Source organism: Rutilus rutilus (assembly GCF_951802725.1).
Source record: "Rutilus rutilus genome assembly, chromosome: 17".
In the NCBI taxonomy this organism is placed as follows: Eukaryota; Metazoa; Chordata; class Actinopteri; order Cypriniformes; family Leuciscidae; genus Rutilus; species Rutilus rutilus.
Genome location: NC_140230.1, coordinates 19620875 through 19639224, shown reverse-complemented (window position 1 = coordinate 19639224; position 18350 = coordinate 19620875). Strand labels below are relative to the sequence as shown.

The following is an 18350-nucleotide window of genomic DNA, read 5'->3' as shown; positions in this document are numbered from 1 at the left end:
GCTTTCTTTAGTTGGCTAAATTCTTTCTGTGCTCTTACACAAAATCAGCAGCAGCTTCAACACAAACCGAAAGTTTGAAGACAAAAGCAGGACCTTTTAAAAGGAGTGGGAGTCTGTGGGACTGAATAATACGATGAAACGCAATTAACGTTTTGAGTTTTGCCATTGCACCAAAGTAAAAAAAAAGCAAAGTATGATTTTAGATATTCAGCAGGGATGCATTAAATTGTTAAAATGTGACAAAATAAAGACATTTATATTGTTACAAAAAATATATATAAATGCTGTTCTTTTGAACATTCTATTCATCATAAAATCCATGATCAGTTTCCACAAAAATATTAAGCAACACAACTCTTTTCAACAATGATAATAATTAGAAATGTGTATTGAGCAGCAAATCAGCATATTAGAATGATTTCTGAAGGATCATGTGACACTGAAAACTAGAGTAATGATGCTGAAAATTCAGCTTTGCCATCACAGGAATACATTCAATTTTTAAATATATTAAAATAGAAAAGAGTTATTTTAAACTGTAATCATATTTCACAATATTACTAGTAATTTTGTACTTTTACTAGAGGAATAGGCCTACTTCATGAGTTAAAATACATATCCTAAAGTACATGATTTGGGTAAATGACTGTAAATGTCCCATTCATAGCACAAGTTAAAGTCAACAGGCGTCATAGTCTCACTGCAAAACTGTGATCCAAAATGTCTGATCAACTTCATCAGAGGCAGAAATTCATCATAAAGGCAATTAATCGGCTGTCTGTAAGCATGTCATGCAAAACGATCATTCTGCCTTATGGTGAATCTGTTATGATTCCTGAAATGTGTTACAGAACGAAACAGGTAACTCCAATCCACTCAGATTACAAATGAGGCAAGCCCAAAATACAGACACACACAGGCTAAATAAGCTAGGAAATCTGCCTGCAGTGTTTTTAAAAGCAGTGGAATCTGCTTGGAATTCCCTCTTTTTAAAATAAATACATTTATATCCACACTTTTTCTCTCTCGCACATACACACAATCTCCCATGTGTGTAGTAAGTAGCAAAAACAGCAGGAAACCCCTTTAGTTTCCTCCAAGCTACAACTCTCACACAATGAACCTGAGAGACGTGATGTGCTGTCAGGGTGCTTTCGCAATGTTCTGGAAACGTTTCCTTGTCGTTCCGTTGCCAGCACCGTTCATGCTGTCAGTTAAAAGCCTTCCCTGTGCATTAGCTACTTTATGTCAGAGCAGGAGGGGGGAGCTGTACCGCGTGGTTAATACTACAGTAACCTCTCAGCTCTAAGTACAGGACTGTCACTGACACCTCATTCCTTTTCCAGAACCCTGAGGGGATCTAATCTACATTAGCATTCTGCTTACGCTTTGCTAAATTATGCCTTTTATTTCTAGCCTGTGCTTGTAACATTCAGAACATTTTGCTACTCCCTTTCAAAATAGTTGTATTGTAACCATGACAAATATCATGGCTGGGTTTTTTTTTGTACTTTTTTTTTTTTACAGTCTCTGTCTCAGTACTTCAGCATTAGAGCTGAAATCAGCTGTGGAGCTGTGCTCGTATTTTGTCATAAACGTCAAATCGGGACATGGTTTAATTTATTTATGTCAATTTCTCGATTACATTTTTTAAATATTACATTTTAATTGTATATTTAAATGTTATATTATGGTTACATTTTTTGTTGAAAGCCTCTAACAGGCAGATTTATGGCAATTTAGAGACCACTTACCCCATATAGCTATTGGGGGATGTTGTCACAATCAAATTATATGAACTGTAACATTTTTCCTGGTCAGTAACGATGAAAATGTTTAAATGTCACCTATTATGCTATTTTAAAGTTTCCTAATGTTGTTGTGGAGTCTCCTACAACATGTTTACATGCATCAAAGGTAATTTCCTCATAATATTGCACATCATCACATTTTCAATGATTCTCAAACGACTCGTGAGATGAATCAATCTCTCTAAATCCCTCCTTTCCGCAAGCTACTCTGCTCTGATTGGCCAGACAGCTCAGTCTGTTGTGATTGGTCTACCGTAAAACGCCCATTGCCATAACAACGTCAGCTGTCCTGAGGCTTCCTACACAGTAAACTAAAGACAGTAACGAACAATGACGTCGATTTGACCATATCAATACGAGCGTGAGTCCGATGATCCGAGCTCTAGAGTGAATAATCTGATGTAAGTTAACATAAACGTTGGTAAAACAAATATTTCCTCAAAGTAGTGAGAATGACAGACAATCTGCATTAATAGACACAGTTATAGGTAATAGTGGTCCACAACTGATTAGCAGAAGTATTTCAGTAAGAGTTAGCCAGCTAGCAGGAGACCTACACAATATAAAACTCAAAACTAAGTTTTTTGAACACCATCTTTCAAGAGTAAAAATGGTTTGTGAATCCTGCACTGAATTCTGAGATTTGAGAAGCAGTCGTCAGTAAAATAAAGGCTCGCTTTACCTTCAAATTATAGAGCACAGCGCCGTCTTCTCGACATGATGCTATCCAGTATCCACAGGAATCAGCTGTTGGTTTGAGGTTCAAGTTCTCCCTGGTGTCTGCGCGCGCAATAAGTGGGCGGGCAATATACTAATGTTTCGTCTTGACGTCTCAACGAAACGGCCTATGACTCGTTTGAAAAACTATTCATTTAATTGACTCAGAGTCGACTCTTACTTTTGAAAGACAATAACTTTATATACGGTGCACTTTCAGATTTAAAACTTTGCAGGATGTTTTCATTCACTTAGAGCTATGTTACACACTACATGAAAGGTCATTTTCAAAAATCCATAATAGGGACCCTTTAAAGGTATGGTAGGCAATACCGGTGCGACTAGCAATAGCAAGTTAGCTTTGAAAGTATGAGATCCATGCTTCCTGATCCAAACCACGCATCATTCAAAACACATGAACGCACACAGCAGAGTCTGCAAAGTGTCACGAGATGAGAGACGGCGTTAAATGACCTCATGTCTCAAACCACGTAAAGTTACAATAATAATGAATGTAGACAACTTACAGAGCCCTTACTTGTACCTCCTGACTGCTGCAGATTAATTTCGGTGTTGATAGTTGACATAGAAACGCACAATTCTGAGTCTGAGGACGTGAACAGCTCTGGGTAAAACGCCACAGGTTGCCATCTCGTAATAACGGTTACGACATGGCGTAAACACAGCACAAGCACATTGTTTTGGTTCAGGAGGAACTGTAAAAGGCGGCTGCTGTTTGTTTTTGGTGCTCGGTGACTGACGTCTGTCTACAACTCTGCACAGCCTTAAGGAACGCGCTGAAGACGGGTGATGTCTGCGAGAGCAGGGTGCGCGGAGGTATGCAAATACATATGTTGACAGGCAGGTAGGACATCGTATCATTGAATTCGGATGATTGGATGAAGATTTTTTGGTCCTGAGACTTCCATTTCTATTATTGATTGCTATCAGGATGTGAAGAAAGTTTCAACCAGTATAATAAAAAGTGTTTATAAAACAAATTGCCTACCCTACCTTTAGTAGACTCTATAATACAATAATGTATATGGGAATCTAACTTAAAAAATAAGCCTACTATGAGTACTATTAACTGAATAAATAGTGTGGCAACCGGCCTCAGTTCTTAATATACTGTAGCTAAGCAAAAATGTAGAGCATGTTATATAATAGGACAAACTTTAGTTTCTGCCAAAATTTTAATATTTAAATATACCAAAATAGAGTTGTTATTTTTTCAATAATTCAATAAAAAAAATTCAGAACTCTTTAGTCATGCCATTTCTGAATAACCTCTCTTTTTTTATATATAGTAATGATAATACCAAGTTACCACAGTTTTGTTGTAGCAACAAATAACTGGAAATTCCTGGAAATTTCATTGGAAATTTACCATGGACAAATTTGATTTCCATGGTAAATTTCCAATGGCTAACCAATGTTTTATTCCAGCAAATACCTGTGAAATTCCACATCAATGATTTATCCTTGTATATAGTCTTTTACAGTGTCTCATGTTGTCACCAACCAAATACATGAACTCAAATGCGCAGTGTGTTAAGTCTCCAAGGGCCAAACAGCTTCCAAAAGCTCATCATAAAAACCACTCAAGCAAAACGTTTCTAGAATCAGCCCAACCTTGAAGCTAAATTATAAAATTGGCTTCATGTAATACTGGTGATTCACCAAACTCTTTAATAGGTCTTAGCTGAAGCTGCACAGCCATGAATCATTTTAATGTGGTTCTAGGTGAGCCAAGCAGTTCACAAACTTTTGCCAAGGATGAAGCCTGTTGGCTCTAAAGAAGAGATGCACTCACATTAACACGTACACTTGAGTTCAAACGCTACCTTAGAGGTGCTTTCAACCATAATGGCAAAGTGGATTTTGACTGAACTGAAAATAAGGGTGTGTTAACTTGAAGTTCGGTTCACTTGGTTTGTTTGGTCCGGACCAAAACAAACAATCAAACATTTAGTCCTGGTCTAAATGTTAGGGTTCAGATTGGCATTTTTATCACCGAACCTAAAGGCATAGGGATACGTTCACAACCTGATTGGTCTGCTTTTATGACGTATTGCCTATTTTGAGATGAAACTTACCAAACATTAAAAACAGTGCTGTGTTCTGGGCTAAATGCACTCATTGTATGTGCGTAGCCTACATGTGATAGTATTTTGACCAGCTGAGAACTCGTGAAGAGCTTATAAAATGTGTGGAGGAGTCAAAACAGCAGGAATCCCTCCATCACACACACAAACGAAGATCTGCTGCGAGACGCGGTTCTGATGCCAGTACCGAACTGTGATGGGTAACATCACGACAATGGAAAAAACAGGTATGCGTGAGCATTCTGTCCTTTTTAGGGTTTCATCTTCCTTTTTTTGATTTGTTTACATGTCTTTAGTTAGCCTGGTAATACCAAACTCTGCTACTTCGCTTTGCTTCGTAGACAGAGTCTGGCATGGCATAATTGAAAAGCGTTTTCTTTCTCGCAGGGAGGCGCTTGTCTGAAGTTTAAAATCATTGGTTCCCGTAAGCCAATCACATAACGTTTGGTTATGGCGTGTGTTATGCGCATGCTCAGCCGCATCTAACTTCCACTGTAAACACATGTAGTATGATGCGAAAACAAAACCATCGAGCGAAATACCGGAGTGAACATGGCTGTGAACGACTTTTGCAGATTATGTGAAGTAAATCTACGCATCCACGGTACAATCAGTGTCTACGTCACGGCTCTCAGCCCGCCCTCTGTTCGTTGATTGGCCGGCTGTTTGCAGGCCGGAGGAAAACGGAAAGCTATTACGCTGTCTCAGACTGAGTACAGAAGCGAAATGAAATTGAGCGGAAGTAAGAAGTCTGACGTAGTCAGGCTAGTCTTTAGTAGGTGTTGCATTCACATTACATTCAAAGTGAACCAAGACCCATCTTTTCAGTGCTCTCGGCAGCGTTCACACTTATTCAAATGAACCGCACTAACAGAGCAATTGCACGAGGGTTCGTTTTAATCGAACTAAACATGCCAAGTATGAACACCCTAAAAATGGGATACATTGAGAGATTCACAGGACTAGGACTAAAAGGATCGTTCACGCAAAAAGAAAGAAATATGTCATAATTTAACCACCCCCATCTCAAAATCGTTATGAATTTGTTCTGTGGAACACAAAAGAAAAAAAATAAGTTTTTTGGTTTGTTTGTTTTTGTCCATACAGTGAAAGACAGTGGGGTCCAATTTTGTTTGTTTTGTAGTCCACTGACTTTCATTGTATGGGCTGAAACATTCTTCAAAAATATTTTGTTTTGTGTTCCACAGAAGAAAGTCAAATAGGTTTGGAACATGATCACATCACATAATACAATTTTTTAATTTAAGGTGCCAAATAATAATGAATCAATATTGCTACCTTTGTAAATTTGGGAATGTAGGGATGAAGAATAAACAGTCATTCCAGTCGTATTCCTCTCTGTCTCTCTCCTCAAAAACATCCTTAATCAACACCTACTCACATCATGTTTTTATCTCCCTTAAACTGCGTCGATACACAAAAACACACACATACATACACACACACACAGTCTCTGTCAAGGAAAGAGCTGCTGAAGTCTGACTCACACACAAGAGAGAGAGTCTCATCACCATGAAAACACTTGCATAACGCCGAACGTACATGAGAAACTTCTCAATCCAACGAAATGAATGAAACACCGTCTGCACCCTTACACAACCACACACACATTGGCCTGAAACGGAGAGCAAAACGAGTGCCGGAGCTGTATATCTGTGCATGTGTTCAACAGCAGCTTAAAAGAGCCTGAAGCAGACGAATAATTCACAGACTCACAGACAGAGGGGGCAAGGGAAGGTTGAATGAAGGTAAAAATACAACCAGAGAGAGAGAGAGGAAAACCGACGAGAAGCAGGGGGATGAAGGGAAGGAGAGGAAAACATAACACGGCGTGAGAGAGAGCACACAATGAATTGATTTGAACAGAGAGAGAGAGAGAGAGAGAGAGAGAGAGAGAAACGGGCATAATTTGATAGAGGCGTGAGTGTTAGATGGCAAAAGAGTGATGAGGGAAATTACAAAGTGGGTGGATACACAGCGATAAAGTGAAAACAAGGGAGAACATGTTTGCATGTGTGAGCTTGTAATGATATTCTGTTGGATAAATGTATGAACAGATTTCCCTGTGTAAAGAAACACACACTTGTGCTAGTCCTAAAAAAATCAACAAACTGTTAGCTTAAAGTCAACATTCACAGCCTATTTTTCTCCTATAATGAGTAGTATTTAAAGGTGAAACAGGATATTCAACGAAAAAGAAGGGTAGGATTAGACCACATTCATTGGGAACTGATTGAAAATTTGTGACATCAACTGAAAAGGAAAGTGATTATTACAATTATTATTTGAATCATTCATAATGATGAATTACTTAAAAAGGCATTTGTAATTTTCAAAGGGGTCACACGTTTGTCACTTTAACCTTATTAAATGTACTGCCGGCTAAAATGGAGGGAAGGACAGATGATAAATCAGATTTGTCAGACGTGCATATGGATAAAAGCATACTAAATGTTCCAAATAAACAATGTTTACATCTTTGTGTCTTGCTGAAAATCAACTTAAAAATAATAAGAAAAAGATATGTACTATATATATATATATAAATAAAGGCACATTTACATTTAAAAAAATTTAAATATATAAAAAAAAAATCTATTTTAATATATTTTAAAATGTAATGTAAAAGCTGGATTTTCAGCATCATTACTCCAGTCTCCAGTCTGTCACATGATCCTTCAGAAATAATTATAATGCTGATTTGCTGCTCAAGAAACATTTCTTATTATTATCAATGTTGAAAACAGTTGTGCTGCTTAAGGCAAGACACCCCAGGTGAATAGGGTAAAAAAAATAACTAATAAATATCACCATACTTCCACAGTTGATTGATTACATAAATAATTGCAACAAAAAAAATTGTATTACAAGTTTTCTGCAATTTTGTTTAAATATGCAAAAGTAAAAACCTTTGACTCTAATATATCAAAAAAATTAAACAAGATTTTTTTTCACCCTATGCACCTGGGGTGTCTTGCCTTAAGCGGCACAACTGATTAAATTCAAATCTCTTTTTATCACTCCATAAATCAGAAAATACTGTCACCAGACAGAAATAAATATATTTTCGCCATTATTTTTAGGAATAAAATGTTGTATAAAATCAGGAACATTTTATATGAACAAACCCCTCTGTAAAAACCTTCAGAATGTAGATAAGAATAAAACTATAAAGTTTGGTGTATGTAAGTGCTACTGAAGTGGAGATTTCTGGCTCAATAGGAGGAAAAACTCATTTTGAGAAAACCTTTAAAGATACTGTAACTGAAATCTACAGACGCAAATAGATAAGTGCTCTGAAAGATACAGTTAAAAGTGTATTTTTGATGTTTTCTTTACACTAGTCTGAAAAAAAAAAAAAAAAACTTTATTAAAAGCCAAAAGCCCAAAATCTCGAAGTTGACAGATGCATGAAAAAAATTATAATTGCCTGTAGTGTCTCGCCTTAATATTTAGCGGAAATGTTATGATGAATGGAAAGTTCAACAGAACAGCAGTTAACTAAAATGGAAATCTTTTCTAAAAAAGTAAGTCCCTACTGTCACTTTTGATCAGTTTAATGCATCCATGCTGAATAAAAGATTAATTTCTCTAAAAAATATAAAAAAAAACTTACTGACCCTACAACTTTTGAGCAGTAGTTAAAGTTTTGTGATTTGATTAACTTGACCTGTAGCTGTACACCACTATTATCATTCATCCCTCATTTCTGGCCTCCAGCAGATAAGGAGACTTTTTTCACGGGCAGACAGCTTATCTTATTCCTATGGTGCAGACAGATAGTGAGACAGGCAAAGTAAAGCACAGGACACCCCTTGGAAAATGTTTCCTGCCACATCACTGCTCATTTTCAATTATGGGGAGAAGCAGAACAGGGAGTGGGCGCAATCCCATAAAATTGCCCCTAACATGGGCCACGGGACTGAGAGCGGCCTCTGCACACAGCGTCCCTGTGCCATCCCAGAGAACGCTTCTGCCCTCGAATGCCCACGTGCCATGATTCACCACTGCTCGAAGCAAATATTTTAATTATCAATTAACTATTCGTTTTATAATGTAGCTGCATATTGTGGCTGTTAAACAGAGTGAAACACACTGGAAAGTTATAATAGTTTGGTCAAATATCACATTTGGGATGGGAGGGCAGTCAGTGGTCTGGAAGAGAAATCACAGCCCCCAGTGTAGGGGGAAAGAATACACAGTTTGTACAGTATAAAAATCATTATGTCATGGAATGTCCCCATAAAGGACATGAAAAAGACTCGCAATCGCACGATATAAAGTTACACCTGTGTGATATAAAGCCGCAATTGCGAGTTATAAACTCACAATTCTGAGAAAAAAAAGTCAGAATTGCGAGTTATAAAGTCAGAATTGCGAGATATAAACTCAATTTACTTTGAGTCACAATTATCTTTTAAAATGTTTTATTCTGTGGTGGAAACAAGCTTCCATACGAAGTACAAAAGTCACTTTCAAACCAAAAGATTCCTGTTGGTCAACGCAGCAAATTCATCCAACTTGAACCTGTTGTGAGATCTGCATTGGGAAATCTTAAGATCGCATGATTCCAGATCGCATGAATTCCTCATGATTTCGCTCACGGAAATTCGTAGAACAATGGTGAATGTGTCCACACCTCAACAATAGACACTAATGTGAGAACATCATTTGTGTGTTTACCTGCACCTCTCGAGCATGGTAAGCGATGATTAGTCCAAGAAGGATGACGGTGGAAAGGCTGATAAGACACTTCAACGCCAGAGAATACATTGAGCTCTGTAAAACACATACACATCATGTTATTAGTAAACACACCATTTTTATTTCACGGAGAAGTATTCACTTACAGGTGCTAACCCTGTGTATTTTTTTTTGGGGGGGGGGGGGACAAAAAAAATTAAAGAGCTAGTTAAGCAAAAAATGAAATGTCTGGCATCATTTTATTATAAACTCATGTGACTGACGTGACACGAGCTACAAACATGGTTGTTTTTTCCCATGCAATTTCAATGGGGAATGGATTTTTCAAGCTTCAGAAGGATGCAAAAGTACTAGAAGTATTTTAAAAGTGGTTCAAATGACTTGTGCACTACATTCCAAATCTTCTGAAGTCATACGGTAGATCTGTGTGATGAACAGACGGAAATTTTTAATCATGTGATATAATTCCCTGAATGACATCAAATCAGAGTCTGTCAGATGTTACATTCTTCATGAATAACAACTGGAATTTCAATCCGTTTCTCATGCAAATCTATCATATGGCACCAGAAGATCTGGAATATACACTACTGTTCAGTGGTTTGGGTTCAGCAAGATTATTTTTTTAAAGCAAGGAATACTTTTATTCAGCAAGGATGCATTAAATTGATCAAAGGTGGCAGTAAAGGCATTTATAATGTTACAAAAGTTTTCTATTTCAAAAAATATTAAGCAGCACAACTGTTTTCAACATTGATGAATATAAGAAATGTTTCTTGACTGCAAAATCAGCATATTAGAATGATTTCTGAAGGATCATGTGACAATGAAGACTGGAGCAATGATGGTGAAAATTCAGCTTCGCCATCACAGGAATAAATTACAATATATTGAAAGAAAAATGTAAATTGTATTTACTGTATTTCTTGTAGTTTTACTGTATTTTTGATCAAATCGAAAGCAGCCTTGTTAAGCATTAGACACTTCTTTCAAAAACATAAAAAAATCTTACTAACACCAAACCTTTCACCTCATTAGATGTTTAAACCACTTTTATGATTTCTCCATAGGCATTTTCCAACCTCGTTGAAGCCTGACAGCCCCAGTCCTCATTCACTATCATTAAAGGGATACTCCACTTTTTTTGGAAATAGGCTCATTTTACAACTCCCCCAGAGTTAAACAGTTGAGTTTTACCGGTTTCGAATCCATTCAGCCGATCTTCGGGTCTGGCGCATAGAACATTGAATCGGACAGGGCCATTAGCATCTCTCTCAAAAAAATGACCAAAGAGTTTCGATATTTTTTATTTAAAACTTGTCTCTTCTGTAGTCCTAATCGTGTACTAAGACCGACGGAAAATGAAAAGTAGCGATTTTCTAGGCTGATATGGCTCAAATTCAGGCGCTGCGTCATATCATTACGCCTGCTGGACTCATGGTACGGCAGCAAAGTTTCTTGATTATTATGCAGGAATGAGAGTATAGTTCCATATCAGCCTAGAAAATCGCAACTTTACATTTTCCGTCGGTCTTAGTACACGATGTAACTACAGAAGAGTCAAGTTTTAAATAGGAAAAATATCGAAACTCTTTGGTCATTTTTTTGAGAGAGATGCTAATGGTCTTGTCCGATTCAATTATCTATGCTAAGCTATGCTAAAAGTGGTACCGCCAGACCCGGAGATCGGCTGAATGGATTCGAAAACGGTAAACTCAACTGTTTAACTCTGGGGGAGTTGTAAAATGAGCCTATTTCCAAAATAAGTGGAGAATCCCTTTAAATCAGGGGAAAATATATGATATTGATTAAAAATTCACCTTTTGTGTCCCATGGAAGACAAATAATCCTACCGGTTTGGAAAGACACGAGGGTGAGTAAATGATGAAATAATTTTCATTTTTAGGTCAACTATCTCTTTAAATAAAAAATGAACAGCACAATCGCAGCATGTGCATCTGTGCCATATAGTCTGCCAAGACATTTTTAGTGTCTTTTCATAATCTATGGATTACATGCACATCACTTCAAACCACACACACACACACACACACACACACACACAGACACACACAGAGAATGTCATGGTTACTCAAATATTTGTCTGACTGTGTGTGATTGCAGGGATCTCACCTTGACACCTATATACTATACACTACTGCCTGCTGCACAAATTTGATTTAATAAACACACACACAAACACACACACAACTTGCTTAAACTCTCTCTTGACTGAAAAGCTAAAGTTCTTAATCACTTCCAGCCTGAGCCTCGATGCTGTCCAGCTGAACCACACACATTATTAGATTGGCCACCTGTGGGTCTAATTTAAGGCTCCGTACTGGAAGCATTATTCTACAAGGACAGACAGACAGTGGTGTCTGGGGGACTAACGGCTCCTCAGTCTCTCACTCTCACACTGACACACACCCACACACACATAAATACTCAGGGCTCCTAACTGGAGCACATGCACACTGTACCCATCCAGGGGCTAACAGCTTATTGATACAACTGTTGCTTTTCATTCTCTGTCAGGCTTTCAGACAAGTCCTAAAGATGATTTTCTCTAATAGGTGGAAAGATTGATTGGCCCTATATGCTCGACGTGATTTATCTGAGTAGATGTTTCTTCATCAACCCCACTGTTGGTCCTTGGATATGGTAAAGCCATGACTGTCTGGAAACTCATTACGCGCACACAAAACGTACAAATATGCACAGACAATAATGCAAATGCACATTAACTTGAACTTGAACTAAAGTTACACGCCAGGCAAAATGTATAACTCACATTGTCAATAAGCTTTTGCCCAAAAAATGTACAACATACTGTAAAATGCAGTGTTCTCAACAATTTCTATAAAAAAATAATCACAGGCATGAAGCAACAATTCACAACACTACCTTCTAAAAAAGTAGCTAATACTTCAGTATGTAAACATGTAAACATGTAAAATATATGTTTAATTTGTTTTAAATGTTTGACACATTTGTGTCATTTTTGTCCACTAAAATGATATGCCAATTCAAGTAAAAATTAAGTAAAACGGATTAAAATATAATTATTTATACAATGCAATTTATTTAATATAAAATATGATATAATATTATTTTATTTTATTTTTAACAAATAATAAAGGCAAAACTAATTGATAATTGTAATGTATTATACCATATTCTATTCTATATTATTATAATAAACAAATACTTTTGCCTTTATTATTTATGTTAAATATATTATCATTTTAATAGAATAGAATAGAAAGGGATCATCTGTGTTCGTTTTACATTTAGTTCATCACATTTAGTTCAGTTTCCTGTGTTTCTGTTAGTTGGTTTCTCATTGTTTCATTCTCATTTGCACCTGTCGTTCATTTCGTTGATAGGTTTGTCTGTGTATTTAAGCTCTGCGTTTCGTTCTGTTCATTGTCAGTTTCCGTTGTGTGTATAGTGGTTGTTTTGTTTCGTAGTGTTCTGCACTGCTGCACACACTGCTGCGATTAGATCCTTTCTCACGTTTATTGCAACTGGAACGTGACAAAAATATATAAGATTAGCTTAGATTTAGTAGATAGTACAGTGGATGTTTAACAGGAAAGTCAAGGGAGAGAGACCCAGGTCATTATATGTAATGAGAAACACACTATCCCCCATAGCACTGCTTCAACTTGACTAATACAGGAAATTTCAAAAATGAAATTAAACCATGTCATGTCAGACATCACACAAAATTGAGAGAGATCTTTACTCTTTACTTAGAATTTTACTTCCGCTTTCTTCTCACTTTCCCCAACCCTCTCTTCTCGCTCTGCCTGCGTTTTTTGTTTTCTTACCATCCTCCTAAGTGAGTCCTCAGTGTCTGTGACATGACTATCAGAGCTCATGTTATATACTAGCGTGTGAACAGTGAGTATGACGAACATACTCATGGCTAGATTGGCAGTTATTGATCCAGGTCATGATGGACACCATGCAGAGCTAATAGGCTTTCTGAGCTCCATTAACTCCATCAGCATTCTCTCACACGCTCAAAATATAACTCCTGTTCTTCTTTTCATTTCTCCTCCATCTATACAGCATCCTCTCTCTGGTCCTTTTATAAACACCGAACAAAACGGCTCTGACGTCTGAAAACACAGTCATCTTCGAGCCTTCTGTCTGTCACGCAGTTACTCAAACACATTCGCGCGCAAACACAAGCACACACGCGCAGTTGAACGTACCGCCACAAATGCACACAGTCATCTGTGATTCTAATGCAATTACTTCCTCTTGTTTCGATTTCTTCATTTACCACTGGTGTTGGATGAAGTGACTCACTTGAAAAATCTCAAATACAAGCCACATACAACCTGCAGCGCACACACACACACACACACACACAACGAGACATTTTTTTCCGATCCTGAAACACAAACAAGTCTCATGATGCATAAAGTGGCATGAAATGGAAGTTGCACTCGTCTTTTTTCCCTATTGTAATATCCAAGGCTTCTTGAACAACAAAAAATGTAGGGCGGGACTTTTCGAACATTAATTGGATTGTTGGAACGTTGCTCCTGATCTCCTGTGAGTGACGGGTTGCCCCGTCCTCGCGTCAGTAAACACATCATCAGAGAAGTCATTGCAAAAGGGAGGGGAAGTTATTTTCATTAATAATTTTAAGAGGTCACATTAATTTTTTTATTTTTACAATTTTTTTTTGGTGTGCATGGATAAATCACTAATAACCGGATAGAACAAAAAAAAAAAAAAAAGTAAGAACTGTCCATTCTGATTAGGGGTGCGAATCTCTAGGCACCTCAAGTTTCGATTCGATTACGATTCAGAGGGCTGCGATGCGATGCTAAAACGATTATCGATGCATCTTTTTTTGTGTGACTACTTGGTAGGCTACTTTTAAAGCAAAGTATTTATAATGACCCATAAATAATCTTTATTTGTTTATGCGCAGCTGGACCAGCCATTTTAGCATGATTTGTGACACCATCAGTATCAGATATCATTGCTGATTTAAAATGTGCTATTGAGATGGAGATTTATGGAGATTTTGGTCTTTCTGTCTTTCAAACAGACAGAAAATGTACTTCTTCTGACATAGAAAATAGCTAGTACCAAGATGGTCGCTGTATGGACCGTCCCTTAAAGGGGCTTTTTCCTGGACAAACACAGATTTGCAGATGATTAATGTCACTGTATGTGCAGTGTTATGTGTGTATGACCCTTCATTCGGAGTACTTTGTCTAAGTCAAGCAGTCTAATGATCTGAACCCTCTGGCCAAACCAATCGCACACATGCCACACTTTATCATTCACCCTGAGACCTACATTCAACCCATACAGAAAAACACAGCAAATAAACCACAATCAAGCTTTATAAACACACACACATAAGCCAATAACTGCATCACCAACACACACACACACACAGCCAACCACGGCTGAGAGTTATGAAAATTGTGTGCCTAGCATAGCTCAACCTAGCTAAAGGTACGGTAAAAGTAGCATAGCTATTAGTTTGGCTGATTGTAGCATTGCTAGTGAAGCTATTATTGATTACATTGCAGGCAGCGTTGAGTAAACATTACACTGTTGACTACCATAATATCAGCAATAAAGGCATGTATTCTCTGTTGGATGGTGAGAATCAGAACAAACAATATATAATTAAGGAATGGATAACTCTTTTGAATCTGTTTCTTCTCAGTGAAACTGTCAAACAAATTGCAGTTTACATCTAAATTGAACTTACGATTTGTAATATGCACATTAAAAATAAGTAGCTTATTGCTAAATTTACACTGCAAATGTGGCACAGAAGCACTTCTGAATTGCTACAAGCTACTTGTTACTTGAAAATTCTAGATATCTATAAATCATATCCAGCAAATGTATTAATGTTAAACTGGCTTGCCATATTCCTTAGGGTTACCGACCAAACTGTTATTTTAAACCACAAAACAAAAACGCAACAAAAACACACACCACCACCAAAACCAAATGTTACAAAAACAGTAATGTATCTCACTGAATGAAACACACACACACACACACACACACACACACACACACACACACAGAAAAGCCCAATAACCCACCGAGTGGCACACACACACTTGATTACACACTGACATACACCATTACACCCCTGAAAACCCAATTACATACTCAGAGGCCAAGGAAAAAATGGAAACACACACACACAGCCTCACCTAAATGCACGCAGTCATACAGGCACATACATTAAGCTTACAGCATTAATGGCCATTTGAAGGTCCTTTTAATTCAGTGCACTATTGCCCCTTCGCTCTTTCACTGACCCTTCCACAGGCTGTCCATCTCTTCTCATGTTTCCATTCCTTTTCCCCCTCACTCTCTTTTTTTTTCTTTATGTACTGATGATTATTGCTCCCGTGAGAGTGCTGTAAAAGCGTTAGTGTGGCAGGAGTGAGATTAGGGTCGGGCAAACCACTGGATCACCCCTTATATATGTCTTAGAGATGGATTACACATAAACACAGGTTTGTTTTTTCTAAAATGGAGGGGACTTTCCATTGACTCGTATTGTTTTAATAATGAGCTAAATACATTTTCTATCCCCTCTTCACCTAAATCTAATCCCCACAGAAAACGTTATGTGTGTGTGTGTTTGGGCTTTAATATATATTTAGAATTTTCAGCATCATTACTCCAGTTTTCAGTGTCACATGATCCTTCAGAAATCATTCTAATATGCTGATTTGGTGCTCAAGAAACATTTCTTTCTTTCTTTTTTATCACAGTTGATTTTTTTTTTTACTTGGTCCTCTATACACACACACAGTGCCCCACGACCTTGTGCATTGGCAACAGGTTGATCAACCAAGGGATTTTGCATGCTTCCTTGCATCTAATAAACAAGTCCAAGCTAAGACGTTCCAAAGGGACGCATGACAGAGTGAGGAGGGTGTGAAAATTAAGTATTGATTTGACAGGAGCTTTTTCCAGGTGTTTAGGGCTGTTCAGGGTCGAGCAAACATGTGAGGCTGGAGATGGATGGATTTAATGAATACGGCCTCGTGCAACTCTACATGCTATTGAACAGCTTCATCAAGACCTATAATGACCTTTTTATGTTTTCCAATGGGACCCAAATACTAACCAATCTGACCACATTGAAAACTCAAAATGCCTCAAAATAGGACTTAAACCTGGAAATAAACAGAGTATTTAAAGAATATTTAAAAATGTAAAATGCTATGCCCTAAAATATTGTAGATTCTGCACTATTTCTAGTCATTGATGATGTGGCTCCTTTCTGCAGACAGTCAGATGATTTCATGCTGGAAAACATGATCATCAGGTTTGTGCAGATTTTGTGCAGCTGCTGTCATTAAAACAAAAGAGGAAAACCAAAGGCTAAGACAATCTTAAACTCATGTTTATGCTAATATTATAACATCTAATGAAAAAGAAGTCCGAAAAATGCTAAGCAGAAGCATTTGCGTTTGTGAGCTCAGACTTTTGGACCCCACTGTGCCGCATATATCAGCTGTGTTTTAGGACAACAATTCAATTATTTTGCATGTAATATAAGGAACTAGTTAATGTAGACGGCAAATAAAAAGTCGATATGAAAGAGCAAATATTTACATGAAATACAACAATGCTAGTAACACGCAATGGCTCCTATTTCACACTGCAACTCTTTCGTGCTGTTCTTATCAGCTCTCGCGCTCTCCTGTTCCTTTTACCTGTCTATTTAAGGAAGGAAGGATGTGTACGGAGTGAGAATGGACCAGACATCTCCGGAGGAACCACAGCTGAGCGTGTAAGGAACACACACATCTTCACACATACAAACACCTAAACACATCAACAACATTTGCATGTAACATCAATACCTTCACACAGTTGTATAAATGATATTTAATATGCACGATTTGAGGATTAATTCATTCAACTAATTGCAATTAATTGCATATCACTATTTTCAGAGAAAAGCCCCCAAACAAAGACAAGTGAAAGACATTAAATAATTGTGGCAAACAGCGACTTTAGAAGTCAGTTGTGTTTTATCTCATTGCACGGAATATAAGGAATGTCCGATGGTAGTTAAAGTCTGTGTAAAATCAATACTGACAACTCTTATTTTTAATGGAATATTGCAGGTTATTATAAATTATTTATCCGTGCAGTGCACATCATTATTTAATTTTTTTAATTCATGTGCCCTCATAATGTTCTTTAATCAAAACAACTTCTCCCTCTTGCAACGACATTTCTTCTCTTCTCTGATGATGTTTTTGGCGTGAGGGCGGGGCAACCTGTCACTTACGTGAGATCACAGAAATAGCAAACCACAACCATCCAATCAATTTCTGATGGACAAAATCAAGTCCCGCCCTAAATTTGTTCTCGTTCGAAGCCGTTTTACTCAGATATGCGAGACAAAAAGGAAAAAGAGACTAGTCGCAAATTCCGTTCTATCCTGACTTTAAATTCCTTATTTAGGGAATCAGTGTATGGTTTAGGAGTTAATTTCCTTTTCATTTTATGTTTTTCAACTTAATTGCATATGAGTAATGCACTAAATCAATGCATTCAATCGACAGCCATAATATACTCATATACTCCCATCCAGATCAGCATACACTTCACATCCCAAACTAGTGAAATCTTCATTTTTATATGCTCAATAGACAGCCTTCTTCAGCTTCTTTGATTCAATGTGCACACACAACTGCCATTTCAAAAGAGACGAGAGCGTTAAGAGGTTAGGAAAATGTTTTGGACATAATGATGCCTCATCAGGAATTTCCTGCTGGTTTCCATCCTTTCAAAAGCAGCTGTCACACACACACACACACACACACACACACAGTTAAAGCGGTGCAGTAAAGCCATCAATAGGCGCTTGATGGTGTGCAAAGGTGATTATCAATAATCAATGTAGCCGGTCACTCAGAGATGTGAGCGTTCGGCAGCATCTAAGCAGTCGCTTTCC

The 18350-nt window shown here is 37.5% G+C and overlaps 1 protein-coding gene across 1 annotated transcript in view; it reads right to left on the bottom strand.

The window, feature by feature from the left end:
• kcnn3 (potassium intermediate/small conductance calcium-activated channel, subfamily N, member 3) overlaps positions 1-18350 on the bottom strand; it is a 64163-nt gene that overhangs the window by 37483 nt on the left and 8330 nt on the right. Inside the window, exon 4 of the mRNA XM_084385384.1 lies at positions 9341-9436. Coding sequence (XP_084241510.1) covers positions 9341-9436 — 96 coding nt within the window. The remainder of the gene's footprint in view (positions 1-9340; positions 9437-18350) is intronic.